The sequence below is a fragment of the Pristis pectinata genome, chromosome 29, assembly GCF_009764475.1.
Source record: "Pristis pectinata isolate sPriPec2 chromosome 29, sPriPec2.1.pri, whole genome shotgun sequence".
Lineage (NCBI taxonomy): Eukaryota > Metazoa > Chordata > Chondrichthyes > Rhinopristiformes > Pristidae > Pristis > Pristis pectinata.
In genome coordinates, this window is record NC_067433.1 from 7,101,892 (window position 1) to 7,129,392 (window position 27,501).

The 27,501-nt window shown below is 42.6% G+C and overlaps 1 protein-coding gene across 1 annotated transcript in view; it reads left to right on the top strand.

The window, feature by feature from the left end:
* Nucleotides 1–26,807, top strand: part of LOC127584162 (deleted in malignant brain tumors 1 protein-like) — a 50,937-nt gene extending 24,130 nt beyond the window's left edge. The window contains exons 7-13 of the mRNA XM_052040742.1: nt 18,486–18,800; nt 19,935–20,252; nt 20,491–20,802; nt 20,919–20,960; nt 22,439–22,555; nt 25,325–25,432; nt 26,671–26,807. Coding sequence (XP_051896702.1) covers nt 18,486–18,800; nt 19,935–20,252; nt 20,491–20,802; nt 20,919–20,960; nt 22,439–22,555; nt 25,325–25,432; nt 26,671–26,807 — 1,349 coding nt within the window. The remainder of the gene's footprint in view (nt 1–18,485; nt 18,801–19,934; nt 20,253–20,490; nt 20,803–20,918; nt 20,961–22,438; nt 22,556–25,324; nt 25,433–26,670) is intronic.
* Nucleotides 26,808–27,501: the final 694 nt, after the last annotated feature.

Below are 27,501 nucleotides of genomic sequence, written 5' to 3' on the forward strand. Positions count from 1 at the left end.
CCTTTTTCATAGACGGCTCTGCTGCTTCAAGTTTTAACTTTTTAGCAATGCTCAACAATTCGTCCTTCCTCGCCCCCTGCAATCCCTCAAGGGTTGTCTATTCAATAAATGCATCAACACCCATTGTCGCTGGTTTCCGCACACCCACGCCAATCGAAAGCAAATTTATCATGCAGATCGACAATCTGTCGTACAATAAGCCCCAATTTGTTTCAAACCCATACCTCTCGTGTCAGTCTTGAGTTCGATCCCGACCTCCCGCAGCCTTGGGTCTATCCTGGAGAAGCCCCATATTTTGTTATGCACCAGCAACACAAGAAACACAACAAGCCAGTTTTCCACGTTAAAAACTATTTATTAATAACCACTTGTAATAAGAAGCAAAAGACAAGGTTAGATATCAGAAATTGATCAAAATAAGCCAAAGCGTGTGTGTGGCTAGTTCCCAAACCACCCAGTGTAGTAATAGTTCTCAAAGTTTTATAATGGTAAACCAGTTCAGTTCAGCAAGCCACGAAGCCAAACAATGAGCAAAGGCGTCTGAAAATCCCGTAAAAATGTAGAACAGAATGTAGAGTGGAAGGTAGAGAGAAGGAGTTAACGAAATCCACAAGTTCCACGATGGAACCAATACTACACCACAATCACCTAAGTATCTCGATTTGCTTTCTTCTGAACTATATGCCACACCGAGTGCACTCCATACGTGGCCGCCCAGAGATATGTCTGCTTCCTGGTACAGGTTAACGACAAAGTGGACTCCACAGTTTGCTCCAACAATTCCTGTATGGATTGTAAAATGACAGCCACAAGGATTGTGCTTCACCCTTAGATTCTCTCTCTCTCTCTCTCTCTCTCGCTCTCTCTCTCTCTCTCACTCTCTCTCTCTCTCCCCCCCCCCCCCCCCCCCCCCCCCAAACCCGTGTCCTCTGTTGCTCGGTTCGAGAATCAGCTCACAGATATATCTGCGTTTGCCAGCACTTCAATGACTCCTCCTTCAGACACCTGCAGCATTCCAATTTTAGAAGCTCCCACTCGTAGCACTCAGACAAAGCCACACACACTATCATTCAGGCGCCTTAAAGGGACACTCATCAAGTAGCAACCTGGGCTCGTAACAGTATTATTGTAGAAATAGATGGGAAAATAACAATATCATGGTACAGTAGTTTTCAGAATGGAAAGTGTTTATGGTTAACTACTTTTATCAAGCACGAATTAGTGAAATATTGGTATTGGAAAGAATAACACCTGCGTGGATTCACTGAAGCAAGAAACACTCTGCTGGAGGAATTCTCTGGGTTGAGCAGCATCTGTGAGAGGAAAGGAATTGTCGTCTTTTCGGTCAAAACTCTGCATCAGGGCTGAGATTGAATGGGGCAGATGGCTGGTAACATGCGAAGAGGATGTTGGTGAGACAGAAGTCCTAAGTGATTGGTGGACAGTGGGTGAAAGACCACAGGTTCCCCCAAAGGGTGAAGTGTGTGCGGGACCTGGAGGGCAACCTACAGGTGGTGGTGTGCCCAAGCGTCTGCTGTCCTTGTCTCCCTTGGTGATAGATATTGCGAGTTTGGGAGATGCTGTTGGACTAGCAGGCGCGATCAACTGCAGTGCTCTTTGAAGATGGTGTTCACTCTATCTACTGTGCTACAGAAGTGGAGGGAAAAATGTTTGTGTGGTTGATTGGATACAAATTTCTCCTGATTTCTCTTTATTGTGTTCAGCGCCTGGAGACATATTGGCACCTCACTTATCCAAGCAAGTGGATAGCATTCCATTGGGTCTAGCATGTGGCAGATTAGACGTGGGGCGTCAAGAGGTAACTCACTCGGAAAAGGTTAGCCTGTGCATGACCTGAAGCCATTATGTGGCTTGTCGAGTTCAAGTTGTCATCAATGGTAGTTCCCATCACATTGTTGACGGGGACTCGGTGACGATAATTCCATTGATTTGAAGTGTTGGTGGTTAGATACTGTTATGTGGAAAATTGTCATTGATTGGCGCTTCTGTATGCAAATATTACTTGGCATTTTCACTCCATGCTTCACTGGAGTCCTGGTGTTGCTACATGGAAGCGCAGGCTGCTTACTTACGTAGGATTTGCGTATACAAATGAACAGAGTTCAACCATCAGCGATCATCGGAACATCTGCTGCAATGATGGGTTCGGCATCATCTGTTCCTCCTTTCCTATCCCAGGGGATAATCATGTTGATGATGCGCCAGACTGCGTGCATACTATAGATATATTCTTGCAATTCGACAGGACGTTGTGTCAGGGAATCAACTCGTCTGCAGATATGTCTGTGTCTGCGACTGTGATACCTCATACCTGGGCACTGAAATTTTTCAGCTGATAATTTACCATGCAGGGTTAGGATTCCCCAACCATGAGGAAATGACATTAGGAGCGGTAAATTGAAAAGAAGCGGTTAAATCCTCAAATGGCGAGAAGGGGAAAGATGAAATGACAGGGGTTGGTCCTTCAACGGTTGCGTGAAAGATGCAGCGAGGAAGCTGCGAAAGCCGGCACCATAGAGACATGCGGTCATAGTGTCAGACAGCACAGAATCACGCCCTTCGGTGTAAGCAGCATCGATGGTTCATGTTAGAAGTGACAGAAATTGAAAAGGATAGCGGGGTGAAAGGTGACGGCAATGGAAAATCTATGCTTGCCGAAGGTGGAAGTAGAGCCCTAAGAATAGAGCAGCGGTAAATGGAACAGATACGATGGAGACTCCTGTGAGGAATGGTGGAGGGAAACCACAACGAAGGGAAAGGGAACTAGTCTTGGAAGCACTGAAGCAGGAAGTGTGGTTATCAAAACAGACATGATGGGCTTAGAGCGAAGGGGATACAGGAATGGCGTTCATCGATGACGTTGTCACGGAAGAAAGGGAAGGGGGTTGATCAGAGGAGGAGGATGTGAAAGTGAGCGCTGGATGAAAATTGAGAGCAAATGTAATGAAGTCACAGGGTTATGTGGGAAAACATGAAGCAGCCTAACAATCTGCAATGTAACTGCTCTGTGTAATCAATTGACCTGTACGACCGGTTTGCAAGACATGTACCTCGGTACAAGTGACAAGATAAGAACAATACCAATACCCATAGTTGAGGTTGGTGGAGTGGTTCTGGGGATGGGAGGTAGGGTGCGGTTGGCTGTGGTGCAGGTAGGACTGAGAAACGATTGATCAACGTATCCCACAAAGGGCTGTTTATAGCTGGTCCCGTGAACGCCCTCAGAGGTCGACGTTTGATTTCGAGAAAGGGAATGGTGTTAAAGACGTTGTTCAGCGTGGCGAAGGGACAGGGACGGCTGTCACACCGTCCTGCTGAGGAAATGAGGTTCAAAATGATTGGACGCCCGTGATGAAAATTGGGCCGTCGGGACAGAAATTTGGAAACTGTGGAAGTTTTCAGTGTCGCAGAGGTGGGGAGAATGTTGGTGGGAGGTAACTGATCTCGGGGGTGGGGGATGGCGTTTGTGTTCGAGATCAGCAGATTATGAAAACAGTTAAATGGCACAGAGGTTCGTGAGATTTCTAAGCAGAAACAAAGAGTACAAGATCAAGGCTGTGGGCATCATCGGCGACGTCAACATTTATTGCCCTTCTCTAACTGCCCTTTAGTATGATGGTAAAACATAAGAACGTTGTTATGAGCTTTCATAAACTGATTCCAACAGAACAGGACTATTAGACTCATAGAGTCATTTTTACAAAGCAATGCAGAGCTATAAATGACGAAATATATTCTTCTGCCCATCTCGTCCGTGCCTGCCAAGTTGTCGACCCACTTGCCTGCGTTGTTACATTGTGCACAGATTGAATATTTTGGGAAGTATAAAGGACGGGGATGGTGCCTGAAGAATCTATGATTCTTCCTCTGGGACAGATGAAATTGAGAGGTGATCTGATAAACATTTGAATGGGGGAAAAGAGGCAGCGCTGTGCGGATAGAGCTGAGAGTGAATTTATATGGTTTGTTCAAACATAAAACTGACTGATGTTTAGTCCGTGAGTGGGAAATTATCATTTGCTTTTACATCAGTCAGTGGTCAGTGTGGTTTGCCGTGTTATCAGCTGCAGTAAACCAACTAAAGTTCTTTAATTCAGGCTTAGGCTGAAGTCGTCAAGTTGTGTCCTTCGCTGTGTCTTATCCTTGCACTGAAAAATTTCACGTGATAATTTACCATGGCAACAATTATTCCCCCTCTCTTCTCGTGCTGTTATACCGGAAGTGATCTGTCAAGAGATCACCAAGTCAAGGTTTGGATTCTCCAACTAAGAGGAAATGACATCATGAACCGTAAATTTAAAACGAGCTTTTAAGTCCCCAAATGGCGAGAAGGGGAAAGATGAAATGAGAGGTGTTGGGAATTCTACGGTTGCATGAGAGATGCAGAGAGGAAGCTGCGAAACTCGGCATCATAGAGACATGGTGTCATTGAGACACTCTCCTGGCAGTTTACTTGGGATACACGAAACCACTCCTCAGCAATGTTCTTTTTTCCTCAATGTACTTTCCAATAAATGTTCCCACCGGCAATGTTCCTTTTCTAAAGCTCAATAGAATGTCTCATCATATTTCTTCAAATGATATAAAAACAGCAAGTAAAATTTGTGGGCGTGAAGTGTGTACAGTTCCTTAAAGCAAAGCACAGGTTCTTCCGCTAATGGAAATCAATACAATCAAGGGCAATGATAACTGAACGTTCATCTCATGTACTGACCTTGAAGGCGGACTACACCTCTGATGAAAATGGGGAAATTCAGTCAATTCAGAACATACAATGGGGTTCAAGTGCAGGTTGCAATTGCGGGAAAGGGTTAGAAAATACAGTGGGATTGCGATACATAAATGTGGCCTTAATCCAGTCGTGATAATAGTCATGGTTATTTTTGGGCACCATAATTTTATAATGCATCCTGTGAAATGTAACACCTATCAAATGAATCAACAACGCTGAGGACAGTGAATCGCACCCCTCCGTCTACAAACTCAGAGACACGATATCACGAGGTAGATCGAAAGAGAGAGAAAATCAGACATAGGTAGAAAGGTAGATGGATCGATAGAGAGGTAGATAAATGTAGAGATAGATAGATAGATAGATAGATAGATAGATAGATAGATAGATAGATAGATAGATAGATAGATAGATAGATAGATAGATAGATAGATAGATAGATAGATAGATAGATAGATAGATAGATAGATAGATAGATAGATAGATAGATGGATGGATAGATACATACATACATACAAACATACATACATAAACAGAAATACAGAGAATAGGTGGGGCCGGGGGGAGAAATACAGCGAGGAAGTATGTCGGATCAGAAAATGAAGTCAGATGAAAATAGAACCAAACCGGGATGAGAGTGAGACCCTGTAGTAGCACTTTCAACAATGCTGCAGTTTCATCAAGGGTCTGAGTAGACGTAGGCATATCTCATAAAACAATCGGCAGAGGACTTCAGTGATGGTTGTGCGAATAGAATGCTGATTAATAAAAAGAATTTCTTCATAAGAACTAGGGATTAACAGGAGCAGCTGGAGATTCAGTGGATCCCGAATCTGCTCTTCCACTCAATATTATTATAGATCGGAACTTTGTCATCAGGTCCACTCTCCTGCACAATCTTGCAAACACTTGACTCCCCACATCCCAAAAATGCTACTTATGCCATCCTCGAATATTCTCAGAATTGTTAAAAGATATGGACAGGTTCCTTCTCATCTGTGTTAAAACCAAACAGAAAAAAAATTGGCAATTGGGCATGCACTTGGACAGAACGTGTGAAATCCGGCAAGTTGCTGAAGTAAGCGCGGACTTTGCGAGCGCCAGCAGCGCACAGCGGAAGGTTGAGGCACCTCCTGTGTTGTCAGATTCTGTGACAATATAGCTCATTGCTCTAACAGAAGCCGATTGGTTATTACCTTTCGCAGTCGATAAGGTCTGGAATGTTATTTGGAAAAACAAACGAATAGTTATGGTGGTCACGAAAGCGCCGTGTTCAACTGATCTGGTTCCCTGATGTCCGAGCCCTCTTCTTCCGGGGCGGAAAGCTGCAACCCTTCACCCTTCAGATGCAAAGCAACGTTAGTTGAATCCAAAATGTCATTTGCCATGGCCCAGGAAGCTCGTCTCTTGAGAGCCCGTCAGGGATCGACAGTAAATGTTGACCTCACCAGCCCTACATCTTGCCCAACCACCTTTTATCAAAGGATGAACTGATTGTTTCCATTTATGGGCAGGTTTCTTCTGATTGGTGCATTTGCACCAGATTGTAGCTCAGAAGCAGTGTCTGCTGGTTACTTGGGAGTGAACAACCACTCAGTGAAAGAGAACTACTGTTAGAGCATCAACTGCAACAGTACTGGGGTTCTAAAAGGTTTGGAACAGATTATTCACCGTCACCGAAATATTCAGATTCCAACACCCAGACCAAATGCTGCGATGCTACGAAGTTACTTATTGATACAGTTTCTTCTGCAGATTTGGAACTGTGAGTTTTGCGACCTTGGAATATATTCGTTTTTCTGCCGATTTTCTGATCATTATTAACATTTAGTGATCCGTATGTGTGTATATTTATCACGCAATTCAGTGGGGTAGTATGACAAGTAACTATACTTCATCTTCAACGGTGTGATGTACAAATTATCAGTCTGCAGATTTAGCATTGTGAGTTCTGTGACTATGGAAAGTATTCCTTTATTTGCGGATATTCTGATTATTAATCAAATTTACCAACTCTGTTTCTTACATATTTCTCAATAGAGTGGGATCTTGAGAAATGTAAATGTTCTTCCGTTGAACTTCAATAGCGTAATGTGGAAGTTATGGTTATGGTGGGCGATGTAAATTTGACTTAAGAATTTGACGCAGAAAGAGGAGACTGAAGCTGAAAATGCAATGGGTAGATTTGGGCGGTGCTTTTAAAAATTAGACAAAAACAGTGGAGCAGAATGCTTTCGAAATTTGATTACATTTTTTTCAGATTCGAAAATTTATGACCACGCAAATCGAATATTAAATATTTATTTACTTTGTGAAGTTTCATTATCACATTTGTTGGCAATATTGATTTTACCTTCAACCGCATCCTACCTAGAATAATTTCTTCATTTAAGTCGGTGACATTTCTGCCAGAGTGTTTATATTACTTATATTTCATTTGCTAAGTTAATATTCCCTGGTCAGATTTGTGTCAGAGGGTGATGAAGATACAAACCGCACCAAGACATTGAGAGCGCATCGTTTAATGGTGTTCATCGTGACAATCGTGAAGACAGAGAACATTTTATTTATATTTCTAACCCATTAATATTTCTGAGCCTCTGAGAATAGAATGTATCCGAGCCCGGAATGACAGAAATCGGTGGGTGTGAAACATCAGTCAGAGCTGCACCTGCTGCAGAATGAACCCGCACAAAAATTCCTGCCGCTGATACTGATCAGTGACAGCTGATGCAGCAACCAGAACGATGTGAAATGTTCGATTGAATGTTATACTGCTGGGCAAAGATTTAAAAGGCTTAGTTACCTATATTATCCAACCATGGAATATAACCTTAATTTCATTTTTGAATAATTATGCTGAAGTTGCAAAAATGCACTGACTGTTCGTTTCCTTACAATATATGAAGTTGCATTTTAATTGGAAACTTTTATTGTGTAGAGACATGCAATAATTATTTCAATAAGCATATCTTCACATTCCCTGTTCTGCTGATGTAGAATCGAATGAGATATTCGAACACATTAAATTTTTCGTCCACTTGTATCATATAGTAGAAACATCATTTAGTGTTTAGTTTTATATTGGAACTGAATTATTGCTTTCTTTCCAAGTACTCCTAACTATTCCGCAAATTCTATATAGTGTTTACTGAGATACATCGCGTTTTTTCTGAATCCTCTTAGACTTTCTGTTCACTGTCTTTTATCAGCCGATAATTCAATTGAGTTTCTCAGCTTCGGAGGTTTGCGTTTGGATTTAAGTTCTAATCACTCGCAGTACAAAATTGAGGCCGGCTTAAAGAGAGGCCGTAACTAACCTTCCATATATCTCCTAATATACGGTTTGGATATTCTAATCCTATATTTGCAGATACAGCAAGTTATATGTATTTTTGCAATTTATTAATCATATTAAAGTATGAAGCAATTTTATAAATCGAATGGCTTCAGAAGTATGTACTTTTACCTTTAATCTTCTTAATTCTCTTGTTAAAACAAAAATACGAGTCCCTTCAGGTGACATCGGAGTTTTCTCCACACCCGAAAAAATGTGAAGCAATCTCTGTTGAGATACAGCAGTATATTCAGTTTAATACCTACTACATTACACTTCTGTTTGAAAAATCTGTGAATGGCTGTGGTTATTTCTCCGCCAATTCTAGATAATGTTTGAATATATTTCTTTATTTCGATTACAGGCACCGATTTAGTTTTAAGGAAACAGCCCTCTTCTGCGATCAGTTAATTTGTGCGTTTGCCGATTTGTTTCCTTGGCCTTTCTTCTTTGTATCGAAAAGTGACACCAAAATTTATTTTTGTAGTTAATTTAAGAAACGGCTCTTATAATTCATAGAATGGAAAAAGAAAGGTAAAACGTTATTCCTGGATTCAGTTGCAGTAAATACCTCCTAGTTAATATCACTTTAAAGCAAATGCTCATATTTCATTCAGACTTTGCCCTTTATGTGATATACTATGAATTCAATATGGATGTGATTTGCCTAAATCGCAGATTTATCGATGTGTATATTTTGGCAAATTTAGATTTTTTTAAAAGATGGAGCACTACTTTCCCCGCTTCCAGTGAAAAATGTTATTAATATTTGTTCCTAACTTAAGCTACACCAGCAAAAGCACATCATTCCCTGAAATTGCTCGGTATAAGTGCTGTGTGAAAAATTAACAAACTTTTTAGTGATTTGGTCGCTGTTAGGGGTTTGGTCTAGCACTTGAGTATGGTAGATTTAAAAATTAATCATAATGATATAGTTTCAGCTTGTAATGATCAGTAGTCGAATTTTACTTGCATATTTAATAAGGCATAGTTTTAGAATCTTGGGAGCATGTGCCATTAAACACTATTGCCCAGGAAGAAATAATCTTCAAAATTCTGAACAGTCTAACTTTACTCAATATTGTAAAACATTTGTATTTATTAGTAATTGGAAATGAATCTTTCAAAGTTTCTTTTCATTTTCTGCCTACATACTACAAACTATAATTAACACGTTAGGACCAGTTTTGCAGCGTCCTTCCCAATGCAATATTCTCGCCAAGTGATAACACTCGATCTCCCACTGTTTCCATTTAGTATTTGAATAGATTAATTCTCTATTTTCGGGACGATTTTTGCAATTAATCCTACCGGGTGCTTTATTTATTAAAATTGCAGCCTCCGTACTTTGCATTTTATGATTCTCGGTGCATACAAAACGCTTTGTTTCTGATGACTTGGGTGTCTCCAATCAATGCAAAGTAAATTTAATTAATTTATCCAGAATTATGATTCAGACCATGGATTAGTGCGATAAATTCGGATATATAAAAGCTCAGCAGTAATGTACACTGAAGGAAAGGAAAATGGTTGTTTCATATGATCTATTGCCATTCATAGCACATGCTTTACTTTGGTTCCTCTCGGTAACACATTTTATTTTCATTCCCATACCCAATTTTGTCATCAAACTAGAAGAATTCGTAATGGTATCGTGAATAGAACGGTCATGTCGGACTATTTTGGTGGTGTTGCTCATTCAGACAGTAGCAAGGTGTTTACAGTTGTTTGGGTTCACATTGTGGTTTTATCCATTGGTCAATAAATTCCGGATTGAATGGTGTCAGCGAAGCCAGTCTCGTGACTGAAATGTGTTATCAGCAAGTATATTTTACAGATATTTATTTGCTCTTGAATATATCAAGAGTCAAATAATTGCCAATAATTTTCACATGATACAGTGTAATTTTTTTCATTTTTTGACAGACCGAAGAAACTGTTATTAAATTAATTTTTTTTTGCATGTAACCTTTCACTTTCTCATCCCTTTGATTAAATCCCATGAAACATAATGCTTGCCACCATGAATCTCATTTGGGCTTTTAAATATCTGCCTCTGGAATCGTCAAACTGTTTTTCAGTTTTGATCTTAAAATATCATCGATGTTAACAGAAAAAAACAGCATTTCAATTAATGCCTTAGATCAGTTGTAATCGGTTTAATACCACCTGTAGTCTATAAATTGGAGCATGAAATATCTCTGTAGATCGTCGGGAGACAACATGATGATGGAAATTTGCCACGGCGGAATTCTGCTGATCAACTGCCAGCATAGACTATGGCAGTATAAGAGTTCTTGGCAAACGGTTCATTTCACTTGGTTTTACTGAGGAATTTAAAAACAACATTGAAATCAGAGTGCGGTCAACCCCACAGTAAGAGAACCATCAACATATAAAGCATATATCCCACAGGAGGGATTCAGCGGGTCGAGCGGGACCTGTGGGGGAAAGGGAATCGTTGACGTTTTCGGTCGAGAGTCTACATCAGGACTGCTGATAATTAAAGATGAAGCCCATCATGAATGTCTTCAGAAGGCATCCTGGCTCTACAAGGTCCTAGTATTAATAGAGATTAGATGGGTATCCCGGTTATCCCAGGGAAATTAGCCGAACTTCCCTTAGTCCTTTCAACAAATACTGCACACACACACAGTGTTTCTGCTAGTGTGATATGTCCTTCGAAAATTCAAAAAAGAACAAATCCTAGTGCAGGTCACAAGGAGGAATTGCGCCCATCTGCCAATAGCTAGCTGAAGAACCTCTGGTGCATATAAATAATACAAAGTTAAAGTTCGTTTGCGGCAGTGAAGTCCTTAGAGACAGCTCATCAATGAAGAACAAAGATGCAGTCATAGAGACTGCTATCACCCTTCTGCAATGTGTCTGGAATATTTCTCTCTGAGTTAAGCTCGTTTGAGGCTTCTCTTGATTTATTTACATGAAACCACCCTCCTCCCCACACTACCCCTCACACACAACGGGCTCTAATTCTATTTTTCTCATTACAGGCAGGAATGTGGTCTCCCAGGCTGACCTTTCAGGTAATTGACACTTCGATGAGGGTGGGAAGTTTTCACTGATTTTACTGATGATTTTCAACTCCAGTTGCGGTATTCATTGACGGTGCCAGTCAGTGGGGTCACTGAAGGGCAGAGAGCGAATAATGGGTTTCGCTGACAGTACTACCAGACCCAAAGCAGTTCTCACAGCTCACTTCACTACTGGGTGTTGAGAGCCGAATGGCATGGTCGTACTCGGGATCTGTTTCTGTTGATGCCCAGTGCTGCGTTTGCGAAACTCTCGCAGCATTTATAAGTCTAGTCGAGCATTTGCAATGCCAACGTATTGCAGGCTACAGGCAAGTGCTGGTAAGTAGGATCACTGATGGGTAGCAGATGATCGGCATTGACAGGATGAGCCGAAGGCCTTTATTCTCTGCCGATTGACTTCATGAGAACTGTGGGACTGTCAATGCTCTCGATAACAAGTCTAAAAGACCGGCCGGGTGACTTTTATTTTCTGATGTGTAACAGAAAGCGTTCAGCTGAGACTGGCGAATGGAGGGAGTCGATGCGCCGGGAGACTGGAGATTCGGTACAAGGGGAGCTGGGGAACGGTGTACGATAATCTCTGGGACCTGCCGGACGCCGCTGTGGTGTGTCGGGAGCTGGGCTGCGGTTTCGCTCTGGCAGCGCCAGCCAGTTCTTACTTTGAGGAAGGGTCAGGGCCCATTGTTACCGGGGCTATGCAGTGCGGAGGGAACGAGACTGCTCTGCGGAATTGTGAATCATATCCATGGGGTCATTATTCTATGTCCCACGACAGAGAAGCCGGCGTCATCTGCGCAGGTAAAACAAATAAAATCTACTTGATTTTATTGAAAAATTGTGTACCAAATGAAAAATCAAATTTGACTATTGATTCCATAACAACGTGTATATTGACCAAACATCAGTAAGGTGTCTTTTGTGGTAGATTGATTTAATTAAACTCCACTGATTTAATGTAGCTGATTCATTCCTTGTTTCGAAGTTTGGCTTTGTACAGCTTTGACGACAAGTAATAGTCAATTCATCTCAGTTTTCTTCTCGAGTGTCGCCTCTTCTGACGATGTAAAGTTTCTTTAGCTCCAACAATGGATAAATTGAGCATGTGATTGAATATTGTACTCTTTTCTGTACAGCTCCATAGACATCAATGTTCACCACTGGGAACAAAAGTAATCTAATTTCCCAACAGTCCATAGATATAGACGAATCATACATTTCTTCCACATCCCATGTTCTGCGGTTACTGTTTGCTCTAACCACAGGAATGCCTGCTTTAACACTACTGACCCACGACCTCCAGAGTTTGGAAAGGCGGAAAGTTCATGGTTTCGCCATCACCCCCGCGTTTGCATCCCAGTCACACAATGCTCATACACCCCTCCCCCCTCACATTTAACATCCTGAACTCCAAATAGAACAGCGTTTTGGGGATACATACTGCAGTTCCAGAAGGAGGTATATTAACCCCTCTCAAGAGGAATTAGGAAAAGGATATAAATACCGGATTTGCACGTCGTGTGCACATACCAACGCCTACGTCTGGAGAGATGCCGTACACTGCATGAAAACAGGGTTCTGAAACAAAATGATGTAAAGTCTAAAATATTTCATCCGCCATCTCTTGTATCTACAAACTTTTATTATTCAAATGTTAGCCATGTTAACTTCATAAAAGCAAACGATGATATTGGCTCTAAATATTCTTTGCAGCCGTGTATTCCACAGTCTAACCATTGCCTTTCTGCTGACATTCTTAACAGGAAAATAATGAATTCCTTTGTTTATGCGACTCAGCTTAGTTTAAGTTAGCTGATGAAGCATCTTTTCTCAGACTTACCCTGTCCAATATTTCGATAATCCTCAACACTGTTTACGAGATATTTTCTCGTTTTCATTATCATCCCAGCCTTTTTGGAGAGGTATGGTTTGGTGGTTGGGTGGTTTTTAGTTGTTGTTCTACAATGTAAGAACAGTAATTAAATTATATTTCATAAACTTAGGCGCATTAGTGTCTAGTTATAGAGATTATTTACTTCTATCTGTAGAGATTCTGGCTCCTTGACCCAGGTTATACTCATTAAGTCGGTTCATTCCCACAAAATGCAGACCGTCTTCCTCATCTATGGAAGATGTATTTGCCAACAGCAAAACCATTCTGATCTCATGTTATTATCCTATGAATTATATCACAGTCTTCCTCATTTTAATGACGATCTAATGGATAGTCACTTAGTTACTTAGTAATTGCCCTTTCCTTTTGTGAGAACAACTTTTCTTATCAATGATGATCAATAGTTTTCCATGGCGAATCTCTATGACGTAATATTTTCCGTCAATTGTCACACTGGAAAGTCACTTTAAACTTTTGCTGTATACTGATGCCCAGCCAATATTTAATCATGTTAACCCTACCTTACACTATTATTCTAGTCGCATGGAATTTTGGTGGTATTCATTTGTATTTGGTCCCCACTGCACTAAATGTTCAACGAAACATTAAGCAGTAGATTTTCTTGCCTCAAGAAAATGAAGTCCATGAGCTACACATGGATCAGTTAGAAATTCAGCACATCAACATGTCCTTTCTCGTGTACACCCAAGAACACTAGAGCATTTAGGGCACTGCTCATCTAACTGACTGGCAACTACCGATAAGAAAAAATGTATTATTATGGTAGTTGAATATAAGGCATCTTAAAATTCGTGTTTACGTCTGATTCACAGGGCGGGTCAAACCCAGATTAGTGAATGGGAACAGTCCTTGTGCAGGGAGGCTGGAAATTTACGACAATCGAACCTGGAGGACAATTTGCAGTGACGAATCCTGGGCCTTAGCAGCTGCTGATGTTGTTTGTCAGGAACTGGGTTGTGGCTCTGGAGCTGTGGCGCCACCTGATGCTCACTTTGGAGAAGGAGCGGGGCCAGTTATCGGCCCGCCTGGTTGCGGACATCAACGGGATCTTGGTGTGATCTGTTCAGGTACAAATTACGGAGCGTCAGGGAATAGGTCAAAAATGTCTAAACATTTGTCTGGCTAAATATAGATAGAGCTTATAATCAACGTGTAGTTTTAAATGTTTTATATTACGCCGAAGTTGACGAATTATAAAACAAAACTATAATGCAAAACCTCTCCCTGGAAACACTATTCCACGCAGGATCAATAGCTTAGCGTTTGAGAAAAATAGCGAATTTGATTGGGCAGCATCGCGACGCAGGGAGGACAGCCGATGCCTCACAACGCCCGAGTCCCATGTTCTGTATTGATCTCCAGCACCGTCTGTCCTCACAGTGAACATTAGGTTTACCTCGGATGTTCCCACATTCCAAAAAGCTGGTGTTAGGTATGTTAATTGGCCATTTGATATTTCCCCTCGTGGGCAGGTGAGTGGCAGAAACTGGGGGTGCGAGAATGATGAGAGGAGAGAAAAATGGGATTAGTGGTAAGTGGTTGATGACTGGTGCCAAATATTCATCGTAATTGACTACAGAGTTTGTCTGAGATGGCATTTTGCAATCTAGTCATTTGCAGAAACTGTGAAATAGACATGTGAAATACAACTGAGGTATAGAATGCTCAACTGTATTTCCATTATAAGTCTTTAAGTAAAAAGATTAGAAACGATCCGAGTTGACGTGGGTTTAACATTTGCTGCTCTTTCCACTGAGCGGCTTCCTTATGTTCCACTTGCATGTTACAGCCTTGAGAAATGGACCAAGTATAGAGAATGATTGTCCATCCCACGTTCACTGCAACGTCGCTACCCTTGAACGACTCCACGCTTCCAATGATATTGAACGTAAACTGGAGGAATAGCACCTAATTATCCGACTCGGAAGTGCAGAGGTTTCTGTATGTTCACGTATATGAAAAGAATAGGGGTGAAAGCGTTCCACGACAAGAAGTGAATGTGGAATTTGGATTATTGAAAGCTGGAGTTAGATGGAAGGGCCGAATGGCCTAATCTTGCTTATAATTCGTATGGATGCATACATGTTAGGTTTACTTATAAGTCTCTATGCAAAATCTCAAAGTAATAAGCCATAACTTAAACACTTTCAGTTTATTAAATCCTTTTCACAGGAATTATCGCACCTCGCCTGGTGAATGGAAACAGTGCTTGTGACGGTAGGCTGGAGATTTATGCGAATGGTACTTGGAGGACTGTCTGCGGCGTTGGATCGTGGGACTTATCGAGTCTGGACTTCACTTGCAAAGCACTGAACTGCGGCTCTGCAATGGAAGCGCCGCTTAATGCTCATTTTGGAGAAGGATCAGGACCAGTTATTGGACCGCCTGGTTGCAGCCACCAACAAGACATTGGAGTGATTTGTTCAGGTACAACTTCGGAAGGGGATAGTTACAGTAGCTTGCTTCCTTTCTCCCAGAATTGTTGGAAAATCGTAGCGACATCCCAAAGACGTAGGGATTAGGAGGTTAATTGAATGCTGTAAATTGCCGCTACGGTGTAGGTGAGTGGTGGAATCTGCGTTGAATTGATGAGAATATGGGGAGAATAGACAACTATGAACATAGAATCACTGCTGATAGGTGTTTGATGGTCGGCGCCGACGTAGTGGCCGAACGGCCTGTCTCTTTGTTGTATCTCTCTAAGAATTGATGACGAAGTAGATTGGTGATAACAATATTTGTAATGGGATAATATTTTCTTTCACTGCACGAAGATGTGATTAAGCGCTTAAAGCACCTTCTCATCGGATCTGTGCCGGTTAATGCGTTCATGACATTCGATTTATGCTGGGCCACTATTTTTATTACCACTGTTTAGAAAGCAGAGATCTCAGACTTGTGTCTGTGGACTCCCGATGTTCCGGTCGTCTCGAACTTCGCCAGCGGCAGCAATGGGGGACAGTCTGTGACAGATCCCTCGATTGGGAAGACGCTGCGGTGGTTTGCGCGCACCTCAAGTGCGGAACAGTAGCGGGAATCCAAGGAAGAGCTCACTTCGGGAAGGGAACCGGTCCAGTGTGGAACGAGAAATACATGTGCCAGGGATACGAGTCCCGATTGTGGGATTGTCCCATTTCACCCTGGGATCGATTCAGTTGCTCACATGAAAGTGACGTCAGTGTTATTTGCTCGGGTGGGTCCGCTAAGTCTGAAATAATGCTTAATCTTTCTTTAGATATTAAGCGCCTCCCTGCTATTATTGCCAAAGTATTTACTCATGTAAATTGGTTGTTTCCCATACAAGTTAGAAGCCAGTTTAATCCACTTGCTTTGATTCGATCACATCAACAACCGATGTGAGGTACCGCTCTTCCAAACTGAATTACTTCTTCCTCAGATTAAGCAGTAGAAGCTGCATGACATTTCCATCAATTACTCCCTCTGTGAAATTTTAACACCATCGTAATAAATAGGCTGGCCGTGCGTTCCCACAAGTCAGGCACAGTGGCGCAGTGGGAAGAACCGCTTGATCACAGCTCCGGTGAGCCGGGTTGAACGCTAAACTCGGGTGCATTTTAATTGTGGAGATTTCACGCTCTGCCTTTACACGAATTCCACTCCTACTTTCCCCCATCTCCCCGGATTCCTCCCGCATCGCAAAGCCCTTCAAGTCTTTAGGTTAATTGGCCATTGTGTATCAGCTCCATTGTGTAGATGAGTAGCAGAATCTGTGGGGAATTGAAGAGGAATGTGGGGAGAATAAATAATTATATGAATATCGGAAAAGTTTACATGGGTGGTTGGTGGTCTGCGTGGACTCAGTGCGCTGAAGAGCCTGTTCCCCTGTTGAATCTCTCCACATTTATGTTAGGAAAATTTGGTGAAATCTAACAAAGCATAAAATATTATTGCTTCCGTTTAACATTTGTTTTCAATTCATTTTTAATGTAGAGAAAAACTGGGTTCCGAGACTAATAAATGGGGGAAGCCGCTGTGATGGGCGAGTGGAGATATACTACAATCGCAGCTGGGGAAGAGTGCATGACAACCTCTGGGACATTAACGACGCCAATGTGACCTGTCGGGAGCTGGGCTGCGGCTATGCGATATCTGCCTACAATTCGTCAAAGTACGGAGAGAGCGAAGGGCCCGTGTGGGTGAATGAAGTTACCTGCCAAGGAAATGAGTCGCAGCTCCAGATGTGCAACTCATTGACATTGAATCCATTTCCCGATGACAGCGATGGCGTTGGGGTCCTGTGTTCTGGTGAATAATTGGTTTGATATTTCAGAAATCTAAGGGCACTATCTACTCGACTGTGAAGACACGCAAAGTTGTACCTCGGGTATCTCTGTCATGGAATATAACGGGATGTGGATCCACCTGCAGTCATTCGGTCCCCCATTCTCTCCCCTGCTTCCTTGGTCCTTTTCTCTTTTCCACTCTCTCCAGTTCTTTCCTCTCTTCCCTTAAAACTGACATCCTGCTGTATCCTTTGACAACCCGCTTCGCTATCGAAAACTGCAACACTTTTCATGTCATCTGCAAGCATATTAATCAGACCATCTAAATTTTCATTCAGTCATTTATAAGTATTGCAAACAACATTTCCCAGCTCTGATCCTTGCGGAACACAATTGATCACCGACCTCCACCCAGAAGAACAACACCTCTCTACCACTTCCGTCTGTCTGACATGGCCAAATTAAATTTGTTCCAACTTACCAACTGAATGTGGTTAACATGTACTGTTGTAAATTGTATAATTACGTCTATATATTTGGACAGAAGATCTGTTCTTCTATTGATAGATATTCCAATATGCATTCGTTCTTACAGAGAACCATCTTGCAGTTCAACTTTGTGTTTCAAATTTGTCACATCAGTGCGAGGTAATCTGTGGGTAATCTTGTAACTTCAGTGTATATGTGCTGGGGGTGGAGGAAGTTACCTTTGGCAAAACTGAAGATCTGGTAAGATCGAAGCACTCAGGTAAGTAAGGCAAGCAATATGTGCACAGGTAGCCGCAGTAGGTGAAACGACTAAAACAAAGCCACTGCAAAAACATTCAAAACAATAGAAGTTGCTTCCATAACAATGTGCTCTGTGGTCGAAGGAAAACTTGGGAAGACTGAAAAGAAAACCACGGTTGTTCGACGCTGAAAACATGACATTGAATGTTGCTGACTAATCACGTTCTGATATAACATTTTCATGTGGAGGTGGAGAAGGTATCGTGTGAAGAGTATTACCGTTGCAGTAGACGTAATGGGTCGAATTAGAAGATTCTATATTGTACATCCCAGGCAATATTAAGTGAAGTATTAACCCAGACAAGTGTTTATCCCTGGCTTTTCTTCAACTTCTATTTCAGTTGAGGAAAGGATATAATGCACATTGGAAGTATGATCTGTTGTTTGTTGCCCACAGAACACTTACAATTACGGCTGACCGGCGGCGGAAGTCCATGTGCTGGTCGAGTTGAAGTCTACTACAGTGGAGAATGGGGCTCGGTTTGCGACGACTCCTGGGAACTGGCGGACGCTCAGGTGGTTTGCAGACAGTTGGGTTGTGGGAACGCTTTGGAGACGAAACCTTCTGGTCATTGTGGACCAAGATCAGACCCAATGTGGCTGGATGAATTGAGTTGTTCGGGTGACGAATCTTTTCTCTGGCAATGTCAGTCAGCACCATGGGGCGAACACGACTGCTCTCATAAAGAAGATGCAATGGTTATGTGTTCTGGTAAGGATCCATAAATTTGTGCATTATATGGAGCATAAGGGTGAGACTTCTTCCGAGAGATTTGTCATTGTACATAATGCAGGGGCAAACTCATGAATCTATAGACAAAATCATTCACTCCACAACCCCCACCTCTCTAATTCAAGGAACCCAATTTCCTCCTGCCTCAGAACATTCCTATCACATTCACTTCTCATGCTTCAACCAAATGTTATCTTTCAAATTCTTTTCCACTCTTATCTGGGCAGCCACCGTAGTGTACCGGTTGGCGCAATGCTATTACAGCGCCAGGGACACGGGTTCAATTATGACCACTGTCTGTAAGGAGTTTGTACGTTGTCCCCGTGACTGCGTGCGTTTCCTCCGGGTGCTCAGGTTTCCTCCCACATTCCAACGACATACGGGTTTAGAAGGTTTGTGCATGCTATATTGGCGCCGGAAGCGTGGTGACAGTTGCGGCCTGCCCCCAGAACACTCTGGGCAAAGAAATGCATTTCACGGTGTGTCTCGATGCACTTGTGACTAATGAAAGAATATTATCTTATCCAGTCATATCCCAGTTAGCAACGACTCGTCATGTTAAAAAAAACCACGAATTGTTGCACACTATCTTGTATTATTCGCAATTGTGTTTGCAATCTCACAATTTGAAATGTCTCCCATTTGTTAAGAAGATCGGTACCCCTTGTAAGTTTCAGGAGGGGAGAAGAATGATGGGCCGAATGATCCAGCGGGGCAGGTGGCGGTTCGGATGGGAGACAGAGGCAGGTGGGCATTACCCTCCATCAGGCCTGCTTCCTACTGTAATCCATTGGCCTCTGTCTCACATCTCCCACAACCCCACCCCGCTCCAGTAAGGGGTAAGGGGTAGGTAGAGGGAATTTGAGGATGCATCTTGTCAGAAAGAGAGCGGTTGAAATCTGGACTATAATTCCTGAGAGGTGATGGAGTTTGGTTCATACAAAATTTAAGTGATATTTACACATGCGCTTGAAATGCCGCAGCACAGAAAGAAAACTGGATTAGTGTTGATTAGTACTTGAAGGCGTGCATGGACATGGTGGGCCGAAGTGCTTGTTTCCGTGCTGTATGACTCTAGGACCTCTAAATGGTTGTTGGTCAATTGGTTGACAGAGCACAAAGAGCTGCAGTTGGTGAATGGAAAACATCGCTGTGAAGGAAGAGTGGAAGTGTTTTACAATGGGAGCTGGGGAACGGTGTGCTCGGAGTCACTGGATGACGTTGATGCAGAAATCATCTGTAAACAGTTACAGTGCGGTCCTGTCCAAAATATTCTGTATGACGCACTAACATTCGGAGAAGGATTAGGATATATTTGGCTCGACGAGGTGGCGTGTAACTCACACGAGTTAACTCTTTGGCAGTGTCAGTCGGATCCGTGGGGTGAACACAACTGTGAACACCGGGAGGATGCAGGTGTTGTTTGTTCAGGTGAGCTCACAAACCTCTGCATGTGCGCCAGTCAGTTCTGATATTGGTGTGGAATGACGAGGAATGTTTCCTTTCTCGACAGAAGCCAGAATGTCGAAGGAGCCCCACAGTCTCAATAATTGTCTTCGGGAATCTGGATTGAAACCTGAACCATCGCCAGGTACGTTCTTTCCTTCATTATATCAGCTGTTTTCATTTTTATTGTATATATGCTAATTATTCTCTTTCCTATAATTAGGACAACAGCTGCGTTTGGTCGGGGGAAACAGCAGCTGCTCGGGGAGGGTGGAGATACTGTCCAACAACAGCTGGGGCACAGTGTGCGATGACTCCTGGGACCTGGCCGATGCTAACGTTGTCTGCAGGCAACTGGGCTGTGGCTCCGTTTTATCGGCTGTGGGAGGGGCGGACTTTGCCCAGGGCGACGGTGTGATCTGGCTGGATGACGTGAAATGCACGGGAAGCGAATCCTTTCTCTTCGACTGTGGTTCATCGCCGCCAGGTCAACACGACTGTGATCACAAGGAAGATGCCGGTGTCATTTGTTCCGGTAAGGGTCAGGGGATTATTCCTTTGTCCTAGTTTTTCTAATTCTTCAAACAGATCTATGTTGAACAATTTTTGTAATTTTATGATCCTGAAATGTATGCCCATAAATTTCCTCAGGTCCAGATTTATCTCCGCCTGGTTCTCGTTCATCTGCTTCAGGTAGTCATTATTCAAACTTGACGTTCATACTCGCTTTCTGATCGATTGTTTTGGATTTAATAACGTTATCTTTCTTTCTGTAAACATCAAAATATGCAGCATATTCCACCTGGCTGAAAGCTCCGCTGCTCATCCAAAGCATTTTTTAAACGTTATTAAGCCTAATTATAATAATCCCTTCTGTCTTCACAATATTAGTATTCCTCAATGACCTGTACATTCATGACCCATCTAAGAGCCTCGTGAACGTCTCTTTGGTACTTCCCTACACTACCATTTCAGGCAGGGCATTCCAAGCACCCACCACTCTCAATGTAAAAGCCTTCCCTGCACACCTCCTTGGAACTTACCGCATCTCACCTTAAATACATACCTTCCATTATTTGTCATTTAGACCCTGGGGAAAAGATACCGGCTGTCTTCTATATATATGCCCATCATAATCTTATAAATTTCTGACAGGTCTCCACTCAGCCTCCACCGCTCCATAGAGAACAAATCAAACCTGCCTCTTCAGCATCTGCCCTGTAATCGAGACAGTATGCCGGTAAAACTCTTCTGCATGGTCTCCATAGCCTGCATATCCTTCCTACATGGGGCGACTCGAATTCAATGTAGAACTCCAGATGCAGCCTCGTCATAGTTTTCTAATGCTGCAGTATAACTTCTCGAATCTTGAACTCAAATGCCTCCAAGAATAAAGGCAAACATGCCACATGCCATCTTTAGCACACTATCAACGAGAGCAATCACTTTCGAGGAGATATGGACTTGGACCCCAAGATCCTTCGGTACATCAATGTTAAGGGTCTTGCCATTAACTGTGTGCTGTCCCTTAATAGGCGATCTCCTCCAATATCCACAACGCCACCAATCTTTGTATCGTCTGCAAGCTTACCAGCCCTCCAACCATGTATTCATCCAAGTAATTTATATATATCGCAGATAGCAGAGGTCCCAGTGCGGATCCCAGCGGAACACCTCTAGTCACTAACCTCCAGCCAAAATAAGTCCCATCAACCACCACCCTCTTTGTCTATGGGCAAGCCAGTTCTGAATCCAAACGACCAAGTCACGCTGGATCTTATGTATCTGAACTCTCTGGGTGAGCCTACCATGAGGATCCTTATCAAACGCCTTACAAAAATCCATGTAGACAATTGCACAGCTGTACCTTCATCGATTACCTTCATCACCTCCTCAAACAAATCAATCAAATTAGGAAGACACGATTTGCCCCCAAAAGCCATGCTGACTGTCCCTAGTAGTCCCCATGTACATAAGAAACACATCTGTTCCACGACCTATCTAATCTGGACTGGTTTCAGGTGTTCTCTGTTGCGTTGACAGCTATTTAGAGGTGTTGAGTGTAACACGTTCGACACAAGAAGAGGATACTGTTAGGAAATGCATTGAATAATTTAGAATTGCATTTCATTGTTCTCCGCGCTAAATTTTTCTGTAACTTTCTGATTAAGGGCGGAAAGGGAAAGCAGTCTCTGTCCCTGCTACCGTCTGCATAACACTCGGATCTCTTTTCGTCTGTGAACTCATCGCATTGGGAGCGCTTACTCGGAGAAAGCCATCAAGAAGAGGTGAGGGTCAAGCAATGTTGCCGATCAAATGTGCTGTCGTAAACTGTTGTCCCTTTTCACAGAATGTCATGGTCTGGATGGAAATAAATGTAACTCGTCCGTTTCCGATTTGATTTGTTTATCTTTCCTTGCGAATTAGTAACAGTCAATACTTAAAGTTAAGTATTTAATATCTGGAGTCATATTCACATCCCCAGTGCGTGCGGCGTTAACGGGATCCAGAAACTCAGGATAATAAAGGGAATGTATTTAGCGAGAGCAAAGAGTGTCACGAAATACCTGCACAGTTGGTAGGTGGAAATCGTGAAAACTGAAATAACTGTCACTCGAAGTGTTTAAGAATACACAGGATACTTACCTCGGTCGTTGAGGAATGGCACTCGGCATCAAGAAGATTTTGCGGAAACTACATCAAACTGGTTACAGCACAGTGACTTGAACGTTGTGAATGATCGTTCCGAAGAGACCTTGTCTGCCTTGGTGTCAACGTCTTTGGGCCTGAGGGAGATTTGATTGAGGGGAATGAAATTTATGACATTCCAAGCCAGGGTGAAGAAGAGAAACGTGCTTCACTTAGCAGAGAAACCGATAGTTTACTCCGGAGAAAATAATACCGAACATGAATGCCTTTTCTTAACTATGATTCAGCTACACTGCACATCTCCACTGAGTTCGCTACTATATCCGCCCTGTGATGAATTGAACAGAACTGAACGCAGTGCTCTGACTTGTGTTTATGCAGTTGCAGCCCTAGCTTCTTGATTCTGAATTCTACTCCTTAAATACCGAGGGAAGTATCCAAGAAGTCAGGCTGCATAGTTAACAGCAACGCATCCCTTCCTGATAAACTTAACACATTCTATGCATGTTTTGAACAAAAAGGAAGTGGATTGTCACCATCTACTCTAACGGTCACCAACGCAGCTGACCCTGTGATCACAGTGGAGGACGTAAGATCGGTCTTCCGAAGAGTGAACAGGAGGAAAGCACCTGGCCCAGATGGTGTCCCATGCCGCGTGCTCAGATCTTCCGCTGATCAGCTGGCATAAGTACTTGCGGACATATTCAACCTCTTCCTGCTTCGATCTCAGGTTCCCTCCCGTTTTAAGAAGACCACTATCATCCCGGTACCAAAGATAAGCAAGTAACATGCCTCAATGTCTACCGACCCGTGGTTCTGAGATCCACCATCATGAAGTGCATTGAGAGGTTGGTCATGGCACGCATCAACTCCAGCCTACCAGACAACGTGGACCCATTGCAATACGCCTATCTCCGAAACAGGTCTACAGCGGATACCATCTCCCTTGTCCTTCACTCAGCTCTGGAGCATCTCGACATTAAAGGCATTTAGGTTAGACAATTGTTTATTGACTACAGCCCTGTCTTCAATACAATAACACCAAGCAAGCTTGTCAGCAAAGTCCGTGACCTGGGACTCAACATCTCCCTTTGTAACTGGATCATTGTCTTTCTAACAAACAGACCGCAATCAGTGGGGATAGGCAGAAATTCCTCCGGCACAATTATTCTCAACACTGGTGCACCTCAAGGCTGCGTCCTCAGCCCTCTACTCTATTCCCTATACACTCATGACTGTGTGGTCAGATTCTGCTCTAACGCCATCTACAAGTTTGCAGATGATACCACCGTTGTAGGCCGTATCTCAAACAGTGATCAGTCGGAGTACAGCAAGGAGATAGAGAGCTTAATGGAATGGTGTCATGACAACAACCTTTCCCTCAATGTCAACAAAACTAAAGAGCTGGTCATTGACTTCAGAAAGGGGGCGGTGTACATGCAACTGTCTACATCAATGGTGTTCAGGTCGAGAGGGTTGACAGCTTCAAGTTCCTGGGAGTGAACTTCACCAACAACCTGCCCTAGACAAACCACGTGGATGGCATGGCCAAGAAAGCTCGCCAGCGCCTCTACTTGCTCAGGAGGCTAAAGAAATTTGGTTTGTCCCCTTTGACTCTCACCAACTTTTATAGATGCACCATAGAAAGCAACTTATCTGGATGCATCACGGCTTGGTATGGCAAATGCTCTGCCTGGGACCGCAAGAAGCTGCAGAACGTTGTGGACACAGCCCAGCGCATTACGGACACCAGTCTCCCCTCCTTGGACTCTGTCTTTACCTCTCGTTGTCTTGGTGTAGCAGCCAGCATAATCAAAGACCACACCCATCCGGGACATCCTCCCTTCTCTCCTCTTCCATCGGGTAGAAGATACAGGAGCCTGAGGGCACGTACCACCAGATTTAAGTTCAGCTTCTACCCAACTGTGATAAGACCACTGAACGGTTCCCTTATACAATGAGATGGACTATGACCTATGAGCTCATGACCCCACGATCTACCTTGTTGTGACCTTGCACCTTATTGCACTACACTTTCTCCGTAGCTGTGATACCCTACTATGCACTGTTATTGTTTTTTTTTACCTGTACTACATCAATGCACTCTGTACTAACTTAATGTAACTGCACTGTGTAATGAATTGACCTGTAAGATCGGTTTGTAATACAAGTCTTTCACTGTTCCGCGGTACAAGTGACAATAATAAACCAATACCAATACCAACGCCAGAGGCAACAGCACGTGAATGGTTTCTGTACTGCCTGCTCTGTGCTTTTACCCTGAACTTAATTAACCATCGTACCCAACGAAGCAGTTTCACAAGTGGATGAGGGATCCATTCGAAACTGCATCAGACTGTTTGCCTTTAAATATGAATGCTGTCATCTCACCGCTTTCTCTTCAACAGGTCATTTCATCTTCGACAGGGATTCTCCTGTTGGTATATACGACGCAATTTATCAAGAGGTAGAGAGTATTCAACGCAGCGAAGTTTCCTCTCAAATTGAACGTTCAGGTATGCTTTCACTTTAATATCGAAACTTTACTGCAAAACTACCACCTGTTCCTAAAAAATATTTTAATTCTCAACGCATTCACTGGGCATGAACAGTAGTCAATGCTTACATTTGTCGATTTTGTATCACTGTCGCTCTCTGTTGCTTTATGTGCAGTCAATGTAACTGGACCTCGTTGTTTGGCGATTGGACTTGTTTACTTTCCCATCCGAATTAGTAAAATGGAATATTTGACATTAAATATTCAAAATAGCGGGTCACAATCCCAGTGTGTCAGGCGGGAATGGGATTCCGAACTCAAAGTAATAAAGGGAAGGTATTTACCGCGAGCAAAGAAGTCCAGGCAATATCCAAACAATGCGTAGGTGCAAATAGTTAACGGTAAAAGAACTGATAGACAAGGTGTTTACGAAGACTTATAAATCCTTTCCTGAATGGTCGAGGCACAGATTTTGGCATCAAGAACAGTAAGCTGAAACCGCACAAAGCACAGAGAAATGGATTCTGCACGGTTTGATTTGGAAGGTATCACTGAAATAATGGGTTTGGTCTTGGGTACAGAGAGCAGGAAATGACGCGGTAGTATTTGCATTCCCGCCCTCCATTGACTTCTTCCAAAATATTTGGCCTGTTCATTATATCTAACTGATTATTGATCTTTATTAGACGGTGCTCTGGAGTGGCTCTTTTACATAGAAATAAATGTAGTCCCTTGGTGAATAATCTTCGATGCGTCAATCAATCACTCCAATAACAATACATTTTGTTCTATTTAAGTAGCTCTCGTTCCACATGGTCCCCTAATCTGGTCGAATATTGCAGCAACATTTTGAGTGACAATGTTCATGGATTCAAAAATCCGCAAAGACAGTCCTCCAACGCTCAGGGCGGGGAGATTCTCAGGTTCCTTTATCTTTGATTGTTATCGAAAATTTTAAAAAATCATATAAGGTTGCAGAGCCGTTATATGACATTCACCCAGCCTTCACATTGGGGAGTGATGTTAATTACTATCTATAGGAGTATTGGCTTAGATATGAACTCCATTGACCCGTTTCCTGACGTGCTATCATTGACTGGGGGATGATATGGGCGGTATTTTCTGTCATAATTGCAGAACCATTCAGCCATAATCCTTCATGCTCTGAGACTTATATAGATTAAATTGCAATAATACTTCCGTGATTCATTGACGTTGAAATTTGGTTTTAATGACAACTAATTGTTTAACTCCCAGGTGAGGTTTGCTTTGATTTTGAGCATGGCGAAGATGGAGCCAAGGACACTGATTACAGTTATTGCCAGCTGCCTTATGACTCTGATGAGTTCATCAATGTTGCAAACACTCTCTACGATCACGATGTGTTGAATTAATGAAATTTCCACAATCATCGCCTCTCTGCAGAAATCTAAGAGCTTTGTTGAACATAACGTTTTAATCGGCAATGTCAGTTGAGATTCCAAGAAATCAAAATGTTTCCACTGGCGATTCCAAGGTACTTCGTGTCCTGAGATGCAAAGAAATGAGATCGTTATTTGTTCCTATGAAGCCATAAGCCTTAACATGAAGCCTGTTGATGAAGTGATCAAAGTACCGTCCGACTATCGGAGATAGGGTCCACTTTCTCCACTGTCAAGGCAGCGTTTAAACAAAGCAAAGAAAAATGTCTCAGACACAGATTAACTAAATCTATCCACTTCTCGAAAAATATTACATGGCTGTATCTGCAGCCACATGGATGCTTTAATGCAACCTGAGAGTGGGGAGAGTGCATTTCGTTATGTTATAAGTTTCCATTTGTTTAAGAGATCGTTCTATTAATGTTGAAATTACTGCTCGGATTTTCTCTACAATGTGCGTCGTTTTTAGTCTGACTAATTACCAACTTTGAAGGGGGGTTTATTTCAGTTGAATTTCCTGTTTATATTATTATGTTACTGCAAACATTTTACTTTAAAAAATAGAGCTACCCTGAAGCTGATAAAATGACTTCTATGTTTCTTAATAACATGTGCATGTGGGCTTCATTTTGTAACAGCTTCGCATTTCAATGCCAATAAATAAATT